The 17,452-nt window shown below is 46.3% G+C and overlaps 1 protein-coding gene across 4 annotated transcripts in view; it reads right to left on the minus strand.

Annotated features, from left to right (window-relative positions):
- ADAMTS17 (ADAM metallopeptidase with thrombospondin type 1 motif 17) overlaps window positions 1-17,452 on the minus strand; it is a 343,034-nt gene that overhangs the window by 244,935 nt on the left and 80,647 nt on the right. For all 4 annotated transcript variants that reach the window (XM_060617804.3, XM_060617802.3, XM_060617803.3 and 1 more), the window contains exon 7: window positions 16,238-16,281. In XM_060617804.3, coding sequence (XP_060473787.1) covers window positions 16,238-16,281 — 44 coding nt within the window. The remainder of the gene's footprint in view (window positions 1-16,237; window positions 16,282-17,452) is intronic.

Genomic DNA, 17,452 nt, shown 5'->3' on the forward strand with positions numbered 1-17,452 from the left:
GGGAGCCAGAAGATTCTCAGTGGGGGGCAGGGGGAAGGGGGGGGTGGAGAAGGAAAAATGGTATAATCGTGTTTAGGGAAAGTGTCTTCTTCAGCAGATAGGAAGAGAATTCTATTTGCCAGAATACTCAGAGCGTGCTCTGGGAAGGAAGCCAGCGGTGCTGACGTTGGGGAGGGGGTCCACAGTGCTGCTTCCCTGGTAACTTAATGCAGCTGCATTAAGGGTATCTATCTAGCTTCCCTGAGCTCAGATCTCCTTGTTCCTTCCATCCAACACACACACACACACACACACACACACAGCCAACAGAATTAAGTCCTCCTGTTTCTCTAGTACTGCCAAGGCTTAATCAGTGGTTCTCAAACTTGAGTGCACATCAGAATCCCCTGAGAGCTGGTGAAAACACAGACTGCACAGAAATTCTAATGCAGGAGAGCTTGGATGGGGCCAAGACTGTATTTCCACCACCTTCCTGCTTCCCAGGTGCTCCGAATGCTGGGATCACCCTTTAAGAAACATTAACTTTGAGCATCTCTTTTCCTGAACGGCAGCACCAAGGACTTCCAGTTCCTCTTCTGACACTTGTTGGGCAGGGGGCACTGAAACAAGACCCACAGAGTTAGCGCAGACGGCACATTTATTATGAGTGCTGGGCCTCTATCTACACTGACTCATCCACGATCACCACATGAGGAGGAATTACGATTATGCCCATTTTACTAGGCATAGTGAAATAGGCATAGGCCCACTTTACTAGGAAAGTGAAACGTGAGGACAAGAGACATGCCCAGGTCTCTACTGTTAGCAGAGTTGGTATTTGAAATAGGTATGGGGAAACCAGAGGCTGTTCTGGAAACTTCCACTCCCTCCTGCCCTGGACTCAAATCCAAACTTGCACGTCGGGCTCCCTGGGTCCCCGAGGCCCTGCCCCGGAGTCAGCTACCCACTTTGGCAGAAGCACAAGTTGGGTGTCAGGCTGGCCTACATTCTCCCGCTGTGCAACTTAGAGTAACTCAGCCTTGGTTTCTCCATCTGTCTGTTGGAACGTTAGCTTGGACACAAGCACCTGGCAGGTGGGAGAACCTCAATAAACATCAGCCCTTGCTCCCCTCTGTCTCCACTGTCCTTGCTCACACAGTGACTCGTGCCTGAGGAGCTGTCACCCTGACCTGCTCTGAAACTCTGCCCCAGGACCCTTCCCGGAAGACCCACACAGCGGGAAGAGGAAGGCCTATAGCCAATGGCAGGGAAGCAGGCATTCAGAGCAGCACCATTATTAGGGTCCCCCGCAGGCACTTTCTCATGTGATGCTTAGAGCAGGCCTGAAGGAGGATGTTGAGGTCTCCTACAAACAGGGAAACTGAGGAATCCTGACTTTATTAAGTGACATGCCCAATGTCAAGTAAACACCAGCATGAGGATCCACACTCAGGTCTGACTGTGGCCAAGAAGCAGAGCCAGGAGTCCTACATAAGGAAAGCAAAGGTGGAATGGGCCAGGGGACACCCTGCTTGTCCTCACTGGGGGATGGCTGGTCACCCTGGGGACCCTTCCTTTGCTCTTAGGGATTAATACTGGTGGCATAATTAACATCAACACCTCTAGAAGCCCTGGCCTGCAAAACAGATTTCAGGTGATGAGTCTGATTTCTGAATGTCACCCTCTCTCCAAAGTCTTCATCCACTCACTCCTGCTGAAATCTGAAGGCCCTCTTCCTCAAAGCTCCATTTCCCTTCTCTATTTTTCCTCTTTGTTAATTACCTCTACTCCTGCTAAGATGACTTCTAGATCACACATATCCATCTCCTCTACTAAAATGTTCATGCCACAAAGACAGGGACCTTTGTTTTGCACATCCAGGATCCCCAGAGCTGGAGCAGAGCCAGGCACACAACAGGTACTCAATGAATATATACAAATGCAAAGCCCGCAGAAGCCAAGTGTCTGCGAGGGCACAGGTCTATTCCGAAAACAGTGCATGATAAAGACAGGGGGCAAAAAGCCCATACTGGGTAAAAATAATGATGGACAATCGATAATTGCAGAAAAAGAAAACCAAATGGGCACAGATCTGGCAAGAGAGATAGGAGTTAAACCTTCAGGGTTTCCAGTGAGTTCCTTCAATGCCAGCTGTCACTCATTAATGGTATAATTTCAGACAAGAAATGTATCCTTTTGGGGGCTCAGTGTCCCCATCTGTTCACAGGAATAATGATACTTCACTTCAAAGGTTACTGAAAGGCAAAATATAGTTAAAAGACTGGAGCTGAACTGTCTGGGGTCAAGGGTTGGCTCCACCCCTTACACGCAGTATGTGGCTCTGGGCAAGTTAGTTACCTTCTTATACCTCAGTTTCCCCATATGTAAATTTAGCAGCACTTCCTCAGAGAATCAGGAGGACTAAATGAATTAAAAGCATGAAGGATCTGGGAGCTCCTGGGTGGCTCAGTTGGTTAAACGTCTGACTTCGGCTCAGGTCATGATCTCAGTTTGTGGGTTCAAGCCCCATGTCAGGCTCTGAGCTGATAGCCCAAAGCCTGGAGACTGCTTCCGATTCTGTGTCTCCCTCTCTCTCTCTCTGCCTCTCCCCTGCTTGTGTACCTGCTCTTTCTCTGTCAAAAGTAAATAAATAAACATCTTAAGAAAATAAAAAATAAAAGCATGAAGTCTCTGATATCCAAGTTCCCAACAAACGGTAGCTGCTCCTAGTTGCAGCTCTGTCACCACCAGACGACAGGATGAGCAGCAGCATGGACGCCATCTGGCCACGAGGGTCCAGTGTGAGGATACAGCAGAAGGCTCTGTTGAAAGCAAAGCTCCTCCACATTCCAAGGGGAAGTTCAAAGAAGGCCTGGATCTTGGCACCACTCCCAGGCTCGTGAGGTGCTAAACTGTTGCCTGCTGCTGCCTGCTATGCACTGCATGCTTGAAGCACCCCTCTTCCCATTTACTGAAGCCCTAACTCCCAGTGGGATGGCTTTAGGAGGTGGGGGCCTTTGGGAGGTGATCAGATTTAGATGAGTCATGGGGGTGGAGCCCGCATGAGGGGATGAGTGTCTTTGTAAGAAGAGGAAGAGAGACCAGGCTCACTGGCTCACTCTCCACTAGTGAGGACACAGAGGTCATCTGCAAGCTGGGAAGCTGGACCTCATCAGACACAGAATTGGCCAACACCTTGATCTGGGACTTTCCAGCCTCCAGAACTGTGAAAAACAAAGGTCTGTATTTAAGCCTCCCAGTCTATGGTATTTTGCTACAGCAGCCCAAGCTGGTGAAGACAATGCCCTTGACCAACAGGAGATGGAAGAGGGCATAAAGAGCTAGAAGAGGCTACCATTTGTGGACATGAGCAAAGAAGAGGGACCCTCTCCAGCCCTGGAGAAGGGAGCCCCAAAGAAGTGCTCTAGGACCACAGAGGCTGCCATCTTGTCCACATGTGGATGTCTACTGAGATGCTAGGTTCCTTGACCTTCCTGGTGCTACTGGACTGAGGACCAGGACACTGCAGAGAGAACGCCAATGTGGCCAGGAAGAGGATGGACAAGGACACAACATCACTATTTACTCAACTTGACAAAGAAATCTAATGTGAATCTCATCCATCAGGGCCTTACTACCCTCAGGGCAGGAGACTGTAAACCCTCTGGGGAAATATGCCCTATCCTCAGGATTGGCTCCCAGGCCCCTGGCTAGTGAAGGAGGAGGTGGTCTCCAGGTTAAAACCATCACTGGACATCTCTCTTCACCCTCAGTCACAGCATGCCCTAACCCTAAAGCCCTAGGTCATGCTGGTTCATCAGTGAATCTGCTCCCCTCACACGGGGTGGTCCAGTTGTTACAGGACTCCTCTCAATGCCCACCTGCTGCCTTCCAGACACGTGAGGGGCTCTGGGCTCCACTTCCAGCCCAAGACTGGTTCCAGACTCTTGATCAAAGCTGGGAAACTGCTGATCCACACTTAGACCACCTCAAGAGATAGGAGTTGTTCAGCACCGATGGGCTCCCTGGCCCTCAGTACTGATCTCAAGGAACAGCAATCTTTGTACTTCTCTTCCCTTCTCTGCCCTCAATACCTTCTACAAGGGAAGGAATTTCCCCAAAGATCATGGTGAAGTCTGAGGGGTCGTAGAATACACCACCCCAAAATGTGCCATTTGGGCATAAGGATTATTTTGAATGAAGGCAATTATGAAGCAGTTACAAGAAAATCTCTGTCCTTCCCCCATTTGCCTAAAAGCAGAACATGCATTTGTAAAGGTGCCTCCTTCTCCTTTCCATAGAAGTTAATCACCAGAGATAACCCTAGATCCTTATCAGCCCAGAGATGGCACCAGAGGAATCTGTATATCAATACAGGCTTAAACCAGCCCTTATCAACCATAGGTCTTCCTAAGACTTGTCACTACAGAAACCCAAAGTCCTTTGCCTCTGTCTGGTCACTTCTCTGAAACTGTATTTGTTTTTTTTTTTTGTTTTTTTTTTTTTTAAAGATGCTAGATAAGCCTGAGTTCTAACTACCCTTGGAGTTACCCATTACTGCACAATGCTCCCATGTGCATTGCATGTGTTAATAAACTTGTCTGCTTTTCTCTTATTAGTTTATCCTCTGTCAGTCAAATTGACAGGCACCCAGCCAAGACACCTAAGACTGGTAGAAGAAAAATAGGTTTTCCTCCCCTCCAACTCCAAGACTGCTTTTTAATTCTTCATGGGAAGAATGCTCAAGGTTCTGGGCTCTGTCTCTTGTCCTCCCCACACCCCATGGGACACCTGCCAGATTTGTTCCTTCCAGCCTGAACGTGGAGACGGTGCCGCTGTCCTGTCAGTGCCCCAGAGCAGAAGTCCTCACTGTATCGGGACTGCCAAGTACCTCAAGGACAGAGTCTTATATGTACTCAGACTCTGACATTTTTGGTCATTAGAAGTAAGCACAGTAGCAGACAAGATGTCAAATTTCAGAGTCTACACACGTTTTACTTCTCACTCACATAGCATCCAATGTGTTAGGGTCCATGGCTGCAGCTCCCTGGGGAACCTTTGCCAGTCATCCAATGGAGAAAGAACCTCCAGTACTATTCAGAAAGATTTGTAAGGGCCATGCCTAGAAATCATTTCTACTTTCCTTCCCACTGGACAAGGCAGTCATTTAGCCACACCTATTGTTAGGAAGGCAGGGAAATTTAATCACTCAGAGAGAAAAAATATGTGTGGATATCAGCTAACAGTCTTTCCATAACACCCTGGACCGTGTCAGCAACATGTCTTAACCAAAATTCAGCGGCTTCCTAACCAAGACTTAGCTCTCCCTAACCATGATTCAGCTCTTCCTAACCAGGGCTCAAGTCCCCTCCTAACCAGGATTCAGTCTCTCCTAACCAGGACTCAGTCCCTTCCTAACCAGGACTCAGTCCCTTCCTAACCATGATTCAGTCCCTCCTAACTAGGACTCAGCCCCTTCCCAACCAGGACTCAGCTCCTTCCTAACCATGACTCAGCCCTTCCTAATAAGGACTCAGTCCATTCCCAACCAGGACTCAGCCCCTTCCTAACCATGACTCAGTCCCTCCTGACTGGGACTCAGCCCTTCCTAATAAGGACTCAGCCCTCCCTAACCATGGCTCAGCCCCTTCCTAATCAAGACTTAGCCCCTTCCTAGCTAGGACCTAGCCTTTCCAATGTATCAGTGGAACCCCCCTTCCCCCACACAACAGCGCTCGTCAGGAATTTCTGATTCAAGTTGTCCATGCCAGTAATTACAAAGGTTGTTTGAATCCAAACCCTAGATAACATCCAGGCCCATATCTGGTATCTGTGCAACAGAACAGACCAACAGGCTGGCCTGACATAATCTCTTCTTCCTGTTCTGAAGCACTCCTAAGTGTTAAGCTTCATATTTATAGAAAGTGAGCTAGAAACCTCAGAGCCAACTTTCAACTTCATACAGGAGAATTGGGGGTCCTTCCATTTAAGAGCCCACAAAGGCCACAGGATTCTGTTAAACTACCTGAAATATACAAGCAACACACAAACATTCTTCCCTAAATTGTAGTTCTGCCTCTGGAAGGTCACACACATCCTACCCTGTGGTTAATTCTGAGCACTGACCACATGGCTTGAGTGTGACCAACCCCAGCTCTGTATACCATGAGTCCAACAGTTGAGCAGTCACTGAAAAGTGAATTCTTGACTCAACTATAAAGTGAGGACTTTAATGCCAGATACAGACAACGATGGCCCCATGGGCCAAAAATATCAGCAGTAACTTCACTAAGTCTCAGAGCCTGCATGGTCCAATCTGACCCTAGAATCTAAGCCAAAGAAGCATACCTAGCAACCAAGAAACTTGCAAAAGGCCTCCTAACCCCTACTTGCATCTCTCTAAGAATATTAATGAAGGCACTACAATTCAATCCCTAGCAATGCTGCTCAGAATTCTCTCTCGTCTCTTCACTCTTCCCCCCACCTAGAGTCTCATCCTCTTCTATCTCATCACCTCCCACTCGGCCTCCCAGGGAGGAAAGCACAAGAACCTCCTTCTGTGGGAATTGTACTTCTCCCATCCTGATTAATTTTTCTCAGAAGAAATCTTTGAGAAGAAGGGGGAGTGAATAAAATTCATAACTTAGCTCTTTTGGCCATCTCACTTAAAAAAAATTGTGATGAAGTATATATAACACAAAATTTACCATTTTAACCATTTTTAAGTGTACAGTTCAATAGCTTTAAAGACACTCACATTGCTGTGTAACAAACGCTGTCTTGCAACTGTCACTACCATCCATCTTCAGAGCTTTTCCATCTTCCCAAACTGAAACTCTACACTCATCAAACACTAACTCTTCACCCTTCCTCCTCTTGAATGCCTGGCAATTACCATCCTACATGGTCTCTGGAATTTTGATGACTCTAGGAACCTCACATAAGTGGAACATACATTATTTGTCTTTTTGTGACAGGCTTATTTCATTTAGCCTAATGTCTTCAAGTTTTACCCACATTATAGCATATTTCAGAAAACCCTTTGCTTTTAAGGCTGAGTAATTCCCGTGTGTGTGTGTGTGTGTGTGTGTGTATCTGTTCATTATTTATCTGATTATCTGTTCATTGTTCAAAGGATACCCTGAATTGCTTCTTTGTGAATAATGCTGCTATGAATGTGGACATACAAATAACTATTCAAGTCCCATTTCTTTTGGGTATATACCTAGAAAAGGAATTCCTAGATGATAGTTTTATTTTTTGAGGAACTGCCATACTGTTTTCCATAGCAGATAAACCATACGTTCCCTCTAGCACTATACAAGGGCTCCTGTTCCTCCACATCTTCACCATAACTTGCTATTTTCTGGGGTTCTTTTGGGCAACAGCCATCCTAATGAGTGGGATCAATCATCTTGTTTAACCTTGAGAATAACCCTGGGCATTATTATTCCCATTTTACAGATGAGAAAACAGAGCTGGAGATTTTAGATGACTCATACAAGGACACTGGTGGAGGCAGGACTCGAACCCAGGTCTAGCTACAGGGCCAATGCTTAGACCACCACACTAAGCCAACCATGGTCCCTGAGGATGGTTCAGTGTTCACTGGGAAGATGGTGGGACTTTTTGGGTGATATAAGAGACCACCACAAGGGTCACACTGTAAAGAAAGCAGCAGTGGGAGCACTTCTCCCATTCTTTGTTCTCACTGGACCTACTGCAGACGTAAAGCTGATCTCCTCACCTCCTGCTCACTCCTGAGGCTTTCAACGAGCAGGAGGCATGCAGGCTCCAAGAATGTTCAAGGATTCACAATCACACAAAAGGCATCTCACAAAGACCTCGTTTCCTGTTTATGATTCTACTCCCTGTCCTTCTTCCCTGCCCCGGGCCCCATTCAGAGAGGGTTTTTGTTGTTATTGTTTCTCACAAAGTTAATAAAGGGTTGGGACTGAGAATTGCATGACTGGAGGAAGAGCAGTACCATAATAAGATGAAGCATCCCCCTTCATGCCAAGCTAATCATAAAGCACTCCTCTGGCCATGAGAAATGGAGACATAGAGGGAGCAATGGAGACAGCCAGCCTCTGCCTATATCATGCCAAGGCCCGTGATAAATAGGGTGGCAGACTGTGGCCTGACACCAATGTTACCGACATTATGTGCAGGTGAAAGGCCACTGGAAGGGCATCTGTTTCAGAATCCCCTTCAAGCCACCTGAGCACAGAACCTGGGAAGGGGCTAATCAGCAGTCTTGGGGAAGGACACAAGGTACACACTTTCTGAGCTGAACATAGAAGAGGATTCCAAAGCCTACATTTGAAGGGCCACAGCTGGAAACCCTACAGGGGCCAGGTTTTTTTTCCTGTTCAGCCCTGTTGATTTCCAGCCCCAAAGGCAATCAACCATGGCTACGTGTTTTGTTGGTCTCTGTGTAGTTCCAAAATAAATAGAGTTGCGATCTCCAAAGGGCTGGCAGAAGCTTACCCCATGCAAAACAGACCCATGTATTTTCACCATTTTAAAATTTCAGCCATTATGTAACCTTGAACATGACCCTGGCACAAGGAAGAAGAAAAGTTGAATTCGGTCCCCTGGGGCAACTGGTTTCCGTGTGGACTTCCCGCCAAGTCCCAAACAGAAAGCTCCCGCCCTGGGTTCTTGTGTTATCGCCAGGGCAGGCAGGCCTTCTTGGGGCAACTCCCTTCTAGGGAACTCACAGAATTTTGTGGGCACAAAGGAAGCCCCTCCAGACTTCAATATACAGGAAGTATGCACACACACTATGCACTTCTGCCATACATGTGTGTAGTTAGGCATGTGTTTCAAGGCATGTATGTGCGCGCGCGCGCGCGCGCACGCACACACACACACACACACACACACACACACACACATTCACCTTTTTATTCTCCCAGATACTATTTTCAAGTCACACCACAGGATAGCTGTGCAGAGGTAAACAGGCAGGAAACTCCCCAGGGCCACCCCGTTCTTGTCCGCTTCTGTTCTCTTTAGGCATGGTGGCTCTTAGGAAAGTCTTTTAGAAGACCCTCTCCAACATCCAGACACAACTTAGTTGTCATTTTTGAGAAAACAATCTATGCCTACATTTAAACCTGAATGAGTGAGAGAAGAAGCCAGCTTACTGAAGTATATACTATTTAGCTTTCCCAGAAACTCTATTAGCTGAGAAATCTAAGCTGAATTTGTGGGGAGCAAAGCTCTAACATTAACAAAATGCAACTTTCCTAACCCTCTTATGGGGATGGACTATTTTTTTTTTTTTTTTTATTGTATGATGAGGGAGGCAGCACTTGTCCAAACAGTCTGAATCCCTGATTGCTAGATGCATGCATATTTGATTTCCAAAATTGAAACCTTTCATAAAACCTCTAAAAAAATCACATATCATGGTCAAGAGCCTAACTATAAATACCAATATAACTTCTAAAAAACAGATGAATTTGCCGAAGACCTAAGGTCATCTGATTTGGGACAACTAACATGTCATTGAATGGTATGCCTTCTCCTCTGTAAGCTTCTCAGAGTAGACACAAAGGACACAGTGTGGGTAAGCCTGACACTGAAGCAACATGTGCCCAGCATGGGGTGAGGTTATAAGGAAAACACATAAGAACTTATTCATTCAATGGGGTAATCAGAGGCAATCATCTGAGACTACTTCTGACAAACAATTTTGTGGCAAAATCGAACCCTAACTTCTGTAAGGTCATAAGGAATAACAAAATAAAGCAAACAAACCCATAGGAAAGCTCTCAGAAACAAAGAAACCCAAAGCTCAAGTCTAATGAGTAAAACTTTTGTATTTTTATCCCAAACAAATTTTCCAGCCTCATTCAGCAAACAGAACCTTGACATCTCTACAATTCAAACACACCCTCACAGAATGAAGACTTAACACTACCATGAAAACACATAAAAATGAATGTGCACTCTGAAGGAAATTCCACAAAAGAGGGCAGGGGGAATCTACACACTTTTTTCAGCCACAGCACCAGTTGCCTAGCCCTACTTAGACATGACATAGTTCAGAGCTTGATGAACTCCTTGATGCACTTAATAAAAACCCAACAGGTGCAGTGTTAGGACACTAGCCCCACCCTCCCTCGTCTCTCACTGGTTCCCCAGCACATCTTCCTTCCGTGACTCTGTGTAGGTTGGACTGAAACAGACTTCCAAAGCAGAAATATCATTCCCCCAAACCTTCATTCTGGTGTGTGATGCTCCTTTCTGCCTTTCCTCCCTCATTGACAGACCTGTTATGTGGAGGTCAGTGGCCATATCCATGAAGTCCCCACTGGGCTGCCCACACCTATCAGGGAGTTCAGCACCAGTGCTGTGGGCCACATAGGGAAGGGCTCCTTCCTCCCAAGTTCAGGGACAGCCATGGGACCCTCAGTGCAGAGCAGCAGGGCCCCAGAGCATGGACCCATCTTGGAGCCCCTCAGCAGCATCTCCCTGGCCTTGTGTGTGAAACACTTCATGAGGCCACCGAACATTTATTTCCATTGTCCTTTGTGCAGGATTATCACATCCCTTGACTTGGCAGTGGCACGGGTAAAGGAGGCTTTTCCATTAATTAAAAAAATGAAGGCAAACAAGGAAAAATATAAATCCCAGTAATTAAATTAGTGAAGCTTGAATAAGGTGGCTATCAAAAAAAAAAAAAAAAAATTCACCACAGCTCAGTTTACAGCTAAATGTGGGAGCGGGACAAATGCCATGGAACCGAAATCTGTCTGGTCATCCAGGCTGCAGAGGTGTGTGTTGGGAAGAGGAATGTGGGAATGTGAACGGCCAACAAAGGCTTCCAGAGGTCTTGCCTTTTCACACTCCTGAGCACTCCTCACCCCTTCTCATCTAGGGCAGCATTTTCCTCAGGATGCTGGCAGCAAAGCCAATGGCTCAGGGTGAACCAACTCAACAAAGGAAAAGCCCACCCCCAACCCCCACAAAGGCAAGGCTTGTAATGTGCAAAGTAAGCCTCCCCCCACCCCAGTGAGGGGGACAGTTACTTCTCTTAGGGATGAAGCTGTTTTTCCAGATCCTCCTGCCTTGAGTTGTCTCTTCTTGTGTGTGTCCTCCTCCAATGTAGAGATCAGCAGAACCTCTATGGTGCCATCCCTTTTCCTTCCAGAGCTGGGAGGGAGGGTCCATAAGGTATGATGGTTTTAAAATCATGTTCACTCAGTCTGTGTAGGCAAATCCCTATCCAGTGTGGTAGATCTTGGCGAGCCCCCTCAGGGGTCAGGACCACCTTGGTTAGGGCCAGGGAAGCTCCCCTTGCCTCTGTTAGTAGGACCCTTGTGATGTGCACAGACAGTAAGCTGCAGATATGCTGGTCTCTCATATTTCAATCTTTACTGAAAGGATGTAGTGAACATTGGTGGTTCTGGAATGTCCAGCATCCGTCCCTCCTCCTGGCTAAAGCACGCGGACCACCTCCCCCCACCCCATGGAGAACTCCATCCCATGCATTGTTGTGGGAAGGAGTATAGCCCCCCCTGCGCAAGCCCAAAGAGCCAGAGCCCCCCTCATATCCTGCGCAGGTGACCTAGGGCAGGCCTGGGAGCTGGTGAAAAACAGCTGGCTGTGCGTATAGATGAAGGCCATTCCCTGCAGGCCCCAACACTGACCTCTGCATGGTGTCTATGGCCTCACCTGCCAGGGCTGCCTAGGGTGCTGTGTTCCCACCAGATCTGCCACCGTCATGGCAGCCCCTTTCTGATAAACGCCCTTTTTGCTTGCTCCTTGCAATCGGGGTCCTGGTCTGCTGAAATGGGCTAATGCAGATGGAACAATGTAGAGGGGAAGTATTTTTAAATTTTCTTTTTATGTTTATTTTTGAAGAGAGAGAGAGAGTGTGAGCAGGGGAGGGGCAAAGAGAGGGGGAAACAGAATCTGAAGCAGGCTCCAGGCTCTGAGCTGTCAGCACAGAGCCTGACATGGGGCTCGAACCCATGAGCTGTGAGATCATGACCTGAGCTGAAGTCAGATGCTTAACCAATTGAGCCACCCAGGCACCCCCACCTTTTTTTTTTGAGGGGAAGTATTTTTAACAGAACCCCAAATTCTACTAACTACCTCAGAGATTCTCCAAATGGATCGTTCAAATTTAACTTTTAAATCTATTTTAAGCTACTTTACAGGACAGTAATAAAACATTTACAATGGTAAGTTGCTTTTGGAGGGATAGTGGCTGGGAGGGGATAGGAGGGAACCTTTGAAGGGGTCAGATGACATTCCATACCTTAATCTGAGTAGTGGTTTTGAGACTACATACATATGATCACACAACAGTGTGGACGTACTTAATGTCACTGAAACACACACTTAAAAATGGTTAAGATTTTATGTATAAGTTTTATGTTATATACATTTTACCACCATTTAAAAATAGGTTAAAACAGAATTCAAAATGCAGCTTTAAAACTATTTCAATAAATACCAAAAAAGCGCATAGGCATAACTTAAAATTTCACCAAGATTTGCACCCTTTCCCATATGTAAGTTATACCCTAATCAAAACAAGAAAGCACACACACAAAAAAACACTGTAATATGCCAAGTTATAAAACACTGGTGATTCCCAAGCTTTCCTAAGTTTCTCAAGGTACCACATTATCTCATTTTCTGCAGAACCCAGGGCACAGCCCTCCTGGTAGAGCTGGATCCTGAGATTTGAAGGCAGCTGTTCAAAATCTCTTAGCACTGGCAACCACATATCTATGTGATTCAGATTATTTTTTCCATTCCGTGGAATCAAAACAAAATACAAAAATAAATTGGATGCTGGAATGACAAAACTACAGAGATGGAATACAGATACATGGTAGCCAGGGGTTAGAGAAAGGGAGGGAGGCAGGGAGGGAGGAAGGGAGATTCTATAGGAGCAGCCCAAGGGAGTTGCTTGGAGGTGATGGACTGGTTCTGCTCCTGACTCTCCTGGGGGTTGGATGAATATCTACATATGGGATAAAATGTCACAGAACCATATGTAAAAACATACCCCAAAATGGGTTCATGCAAAAACCCTGTGAAATCTGAGTAGAATTTGTAGTCTAGCTCATTGCATTGTGCCAATCAATTTCCTGGTTTTGGAAATAACACTACGGTTACATAAGATGTAACCATGGGAGGAAGTGGGGTGATAGGTACAAGAGACTTCTCTGAATTACTCTGGCAACCTTCAGCTATTCTATAATTATTTCAAAATAAAAAGTTAAAAAAGCACAGAAACAGATCAAATGAGACTGCTAGAAGCCTGTCATAACCCCAGCTTTCAAATTTTTCTCTTCCTGGACTCACCATTGTCCTTACGAACTGACTTAATAGTACAAATAAATTATGACACATTAAAACAAAAGCACCATGTAACTATTTTTTGTTTTCAAGGAAGGGATTCATTTCCTTTGTAAAAGCTGAAAATCACTGAGGTATTGGAAAGAGCATGCAATAAGGAAGTAAGAGACGGGGCTAGTTCAGCCCTGAGCTAACCGGCTGTCACATAAAGAATTATTACAGCTGGTCCATGCAATTAAAAGACTTTGTGGAGGAAATGAGACACACACATCTGGGAGGTCACATAAGGACGTAAGATTTCCCCAGCAGTATGCAAAGTGTCAAACGAATAGTGCTATGGATTGTATTGTGCCCCCCTCCCCCAAATTCCTATGTTGGAGTGCTAACTCCCAATGTAAATGTATTGGGAGACAGGGCTTTTAAAAGGTAACAAAGGTTAAATGAGGTCATGAGAGTGGGGCACTAATGGAATATGACTGGTATCCATGAAAGAAGAGGTGATCAGGGGACACCTGGGTGGCTCAGTTGGTTAAGTGTCCAACTCTTGGTTTCGGCTCAGGTCATGGTCTCATGGTTCATGAGTTAGAGCCCCATACTGGGCTCTATGTTAACAGGGCGGAGCCTGCTTGAGATTCTCTCTCTCTTTCTCTCTCTCAAAATAAATAATTAATTAAAAAAAAAAAAAAAGAGGCAGTCCGGACACAGACACACACAAGAAAGACCAGCTAAGGACATGGGGGAGAAGGCAGCCATCGGCACACCAAGGGGAGAGGCTTCAAGGAGAAACCACCAGGGCCGACATGTTGATTTTGGACTTCCAGCCTCTAAAAGCATGAGACAACAAATTTCCGTTGTTTAAGCAGCTCAATCTATGGTACTTCAATAGAATAGCCTTAGCAGATGGACTTAAGTAGCAAGGTGAACTAGTTCAGAAGAAAGAAGAAAGAACTAGCTGTTCGCTCTTTAACAGGGGGTCTGAAATAGAGTACATAATCACAATTGATGGTTGATGTGAAAATTATATACTCTAAAGAAAGCCAGCTATAAATCATATGAAAGAAAACCTGCAATTCCTTCATCTGCGTTTATGCATGCATTCAATCAATCAATCAATCAATCAATCAATCAACAGTGGTGACCAAGACTTGAAAGCCCTGTACCAGGTCACACAGGTGAAGGGCAGAGCTTGGCTCTGCCTGGTACAGAGTCTTCTGGGAAAGACATTCAGGCAAGGGCAATGCAACGGGTATCTCCTCAGAGGCTAGCACAGGGAGTGGGAGGGGTCTGGAGCAGCCTCAACCCCCACCGCACCCCACCCCCTGCTGGGCAGAAGTGAAGAAGCTGATTTGTGAACAAATGCTGGGAAGGAACAGCCACTCCTTGAGATAGTACATGCTTTTTTGGCTCTGCCAAGGGATACTGGTCTTCCTCAAGCCCCAACTGGACTGCGACGGGTGTCAGCTATCCCTCTGTTGGAGCCGATTTTATGATGCATTTGCATAGCGATTCCTTTATGGAGACAGCCCCTGACAATGAAGCATGGATTGGTGGGGCAGTTTTTGACACTTGTCTCCCAGATTTGTTTAGGGGACTGGTGGAATATAAGATAAAAAAAATCATCTCGAAAACTCTAAAATGTGACATGAACGCTAGCTATCATCATACTAGGTTTTTTTGTAACGTTTATTTATTTATTTTTGAGTGATAGAGAAATAGTATGTGCACACAAGTGGGGGAGGGGCAGAGAGTGAAGGAGACCCAGAATCTGAAGCAGCCTCCAGGTTCTGAGCTGTCAGGGAGAGCCTGACGAGGGGCCTGAACTCACAAACCGTGAGATCATGACCTGAGCTGAAGTCAGACACTTAACAGACTGAACCACCCAGGCACCCCCCATCATACTAGATTTTGTAGGGTCTTTTAAGCCACCTAGTTTAAAATGATCAAGGTCACCCAGCTCATATGTGGCCGAGCCAGAGCAAAGGCTCAGGATTACCCACTGCCAGGACTCCCTAGGAAACACAGGTTTTTAAACATTTGAATTCCACAATAATATTTATTTGTCAATCCCATACTGTTTTACTACAATTCAAAGCACATCACGTTCAGAATCTTGCTCTTGGCAGTACAATATTTCAACCTCCTGGTGGATAAAGGTTAGTGCTATAGCAGTCAAAATTGGAAACCGTCTTGGGGTTTCCTCTGTTAACCAAGGGCCCTATTCCTATGCTCAAAGACTGGTTCCAGTTTGAAACCTACAACATGTCAACAACAAGCCAGATACAACTGAGGATAGAAGAGAAAAAAAAAATGGCAAATGAAGAAAAAGCTGAGGGAGGAAGCAAAAGTAGAAGGAGGGAGGAAGGGAGGGAAGGGGAAGAAGAAAAATGTGCCTTGTCAGCGCCACGTGTTGGTCTCAGTACCATTTGACCAGAAGGAAATGAGCCTGGTGCCCAGACTGGCAGAGGAGACCCGTCTCACCCCCATACAGTCACCTGTTAGGACACTTGGTAAAGATCACCCACATACATGAGAGTAAACGGTAAGCTTTTGTCTCATGACAACTGTGTTAACTTGGTGGGGGGGGGGGGTTCCCCTCCTGCATGAGTGACCAAGAGGCTCAGTGCCAACTGTGTCCCCTACCACAGTCATCTTTAGGCAGCCCCTGGAGACACCTTCTATGGTTTAACTTTTCATACCTTCCTTATTAAGCATCTGTTTGGACATCTTCTGCCATGAGCAACCTCAACATTTATCAGGGGAAAAAAAATGAAGTAAAATAAAGTCAAAGAACTAATTTATAAGAAAAGAGGCAACAGAAAAGGCAGTGTCTGAGGACAGTTCCTCCAGACTAGAAGTCTTACCAAGTCTCCAGATTATCACAGGGGGGCGGCAGCCCCTTAAATTATTATTATTCTGCCTCTAGACTTACCAACGGTGTCACACGGTTCATCTTTGTGTACGCAGAAATCTGTCCTGAAAAAAAACAAAGACAGACCTGGTCAGGTGTATGCAGTGGCCCCCAAGAATGGGAGAAGAAAACACTGTCAATGAAGCCCGATTGGTTATCCTGCTCTGTTACTGGTTCGGGTGGCCCAGCTTATAGTGAAGAACACCAATTAGCCACTTGTCAAGAGTAACCCATCCACAGTTCCCACCTCGTAGGCCCAGTTACCCCACATAAAGCCCCCTTTTATAGCTTAACGACTCCACCTAACACTCAGTTGCTGGGAGGACTCCCTCCCAACAGCTGAGAAAGTTCTTGAAGCAGACATTTGCAAATCATGCATCAGAGACGATTAATATTCACTATCGTCAAACTATAGTGACCTCCACAAGCTCCTCGACATGGGCAGCAACTGGCCTTAGATGCTGAAGTGACCAAATGGCACTTACAGGAGAAGACAACAAAAGTAATGTCTGAAAGTTATGCCCTTTAAAGCTTCCCAGGATCCCCCGGGTGTGTGGCTGTGTGAGAAGAGCACTGGTCCAGCCCCAGTTCCACAGGTACAAGGGGTTCGCTGTGGCCTCTAGCCACTCATGTGTGAAACAACAGGTCTGGGCCCTTCTTTTCCCAAACCAGAGCGTTCCCATGATACTTTCCCAAAGTTCCCACAGTTAGGGGCTGACCAAACCAGCGGTTGGGGCAGTGCCCTGCCTGGGACCGGCCATGAAGAGCAGTGGCCTGGTCCTCCAGGGCCCCGTGCTCATCTTCTCATGGAGGCCCATGGAGGGCTGAGAGAAAGCACCCACTCCCTTAAATTCCTTCAGGTTTACAAGGTGTGTTCTGAAGCCACGTCTCATTTCACTTTCTAAGTTCTTCCGGACAAGCCAGCCGGATAAGGTTGACACTAAACCAAGTTACGGAAGAACATGGCAGGTCTGGGTTGGGCCATCTTTCCCCTTTCTGACACTCTGTCCCCTGGCATCAGTGTCCTCAATTCTTCTCCTACCCTCTGTCACAACCTATTCTCAGGGAAGGATCTGACCCATTTGTTCACAGAGGGCACAATGACAGAGAAGCCCATGAGGTACTCTCCTAACCTAACTTTGTATGGTCATCTCTCCTTCTCCCTCCATGTCAATCCCAATCCAATGTGCAGTGTGTCCTGTTGCATCTGTCTCCAAAGTGTAACCCGCGCCTGAT

This window comes from Panthera onca, chromosome B3 (genome assembly GCF_046562875.1).
Source record: "Panthera onca isolate mPanOnc1 chromosome B3, mPanOnc1 haplotype 2, whole genome shotgun sequence".
Classification (NCBI taxonomy): domain Eukaryota; kingdom Metazoa; phylum Chordata; class Mammalia; order Carnivora; family Felidae; genus Panthera; species Panthera onca.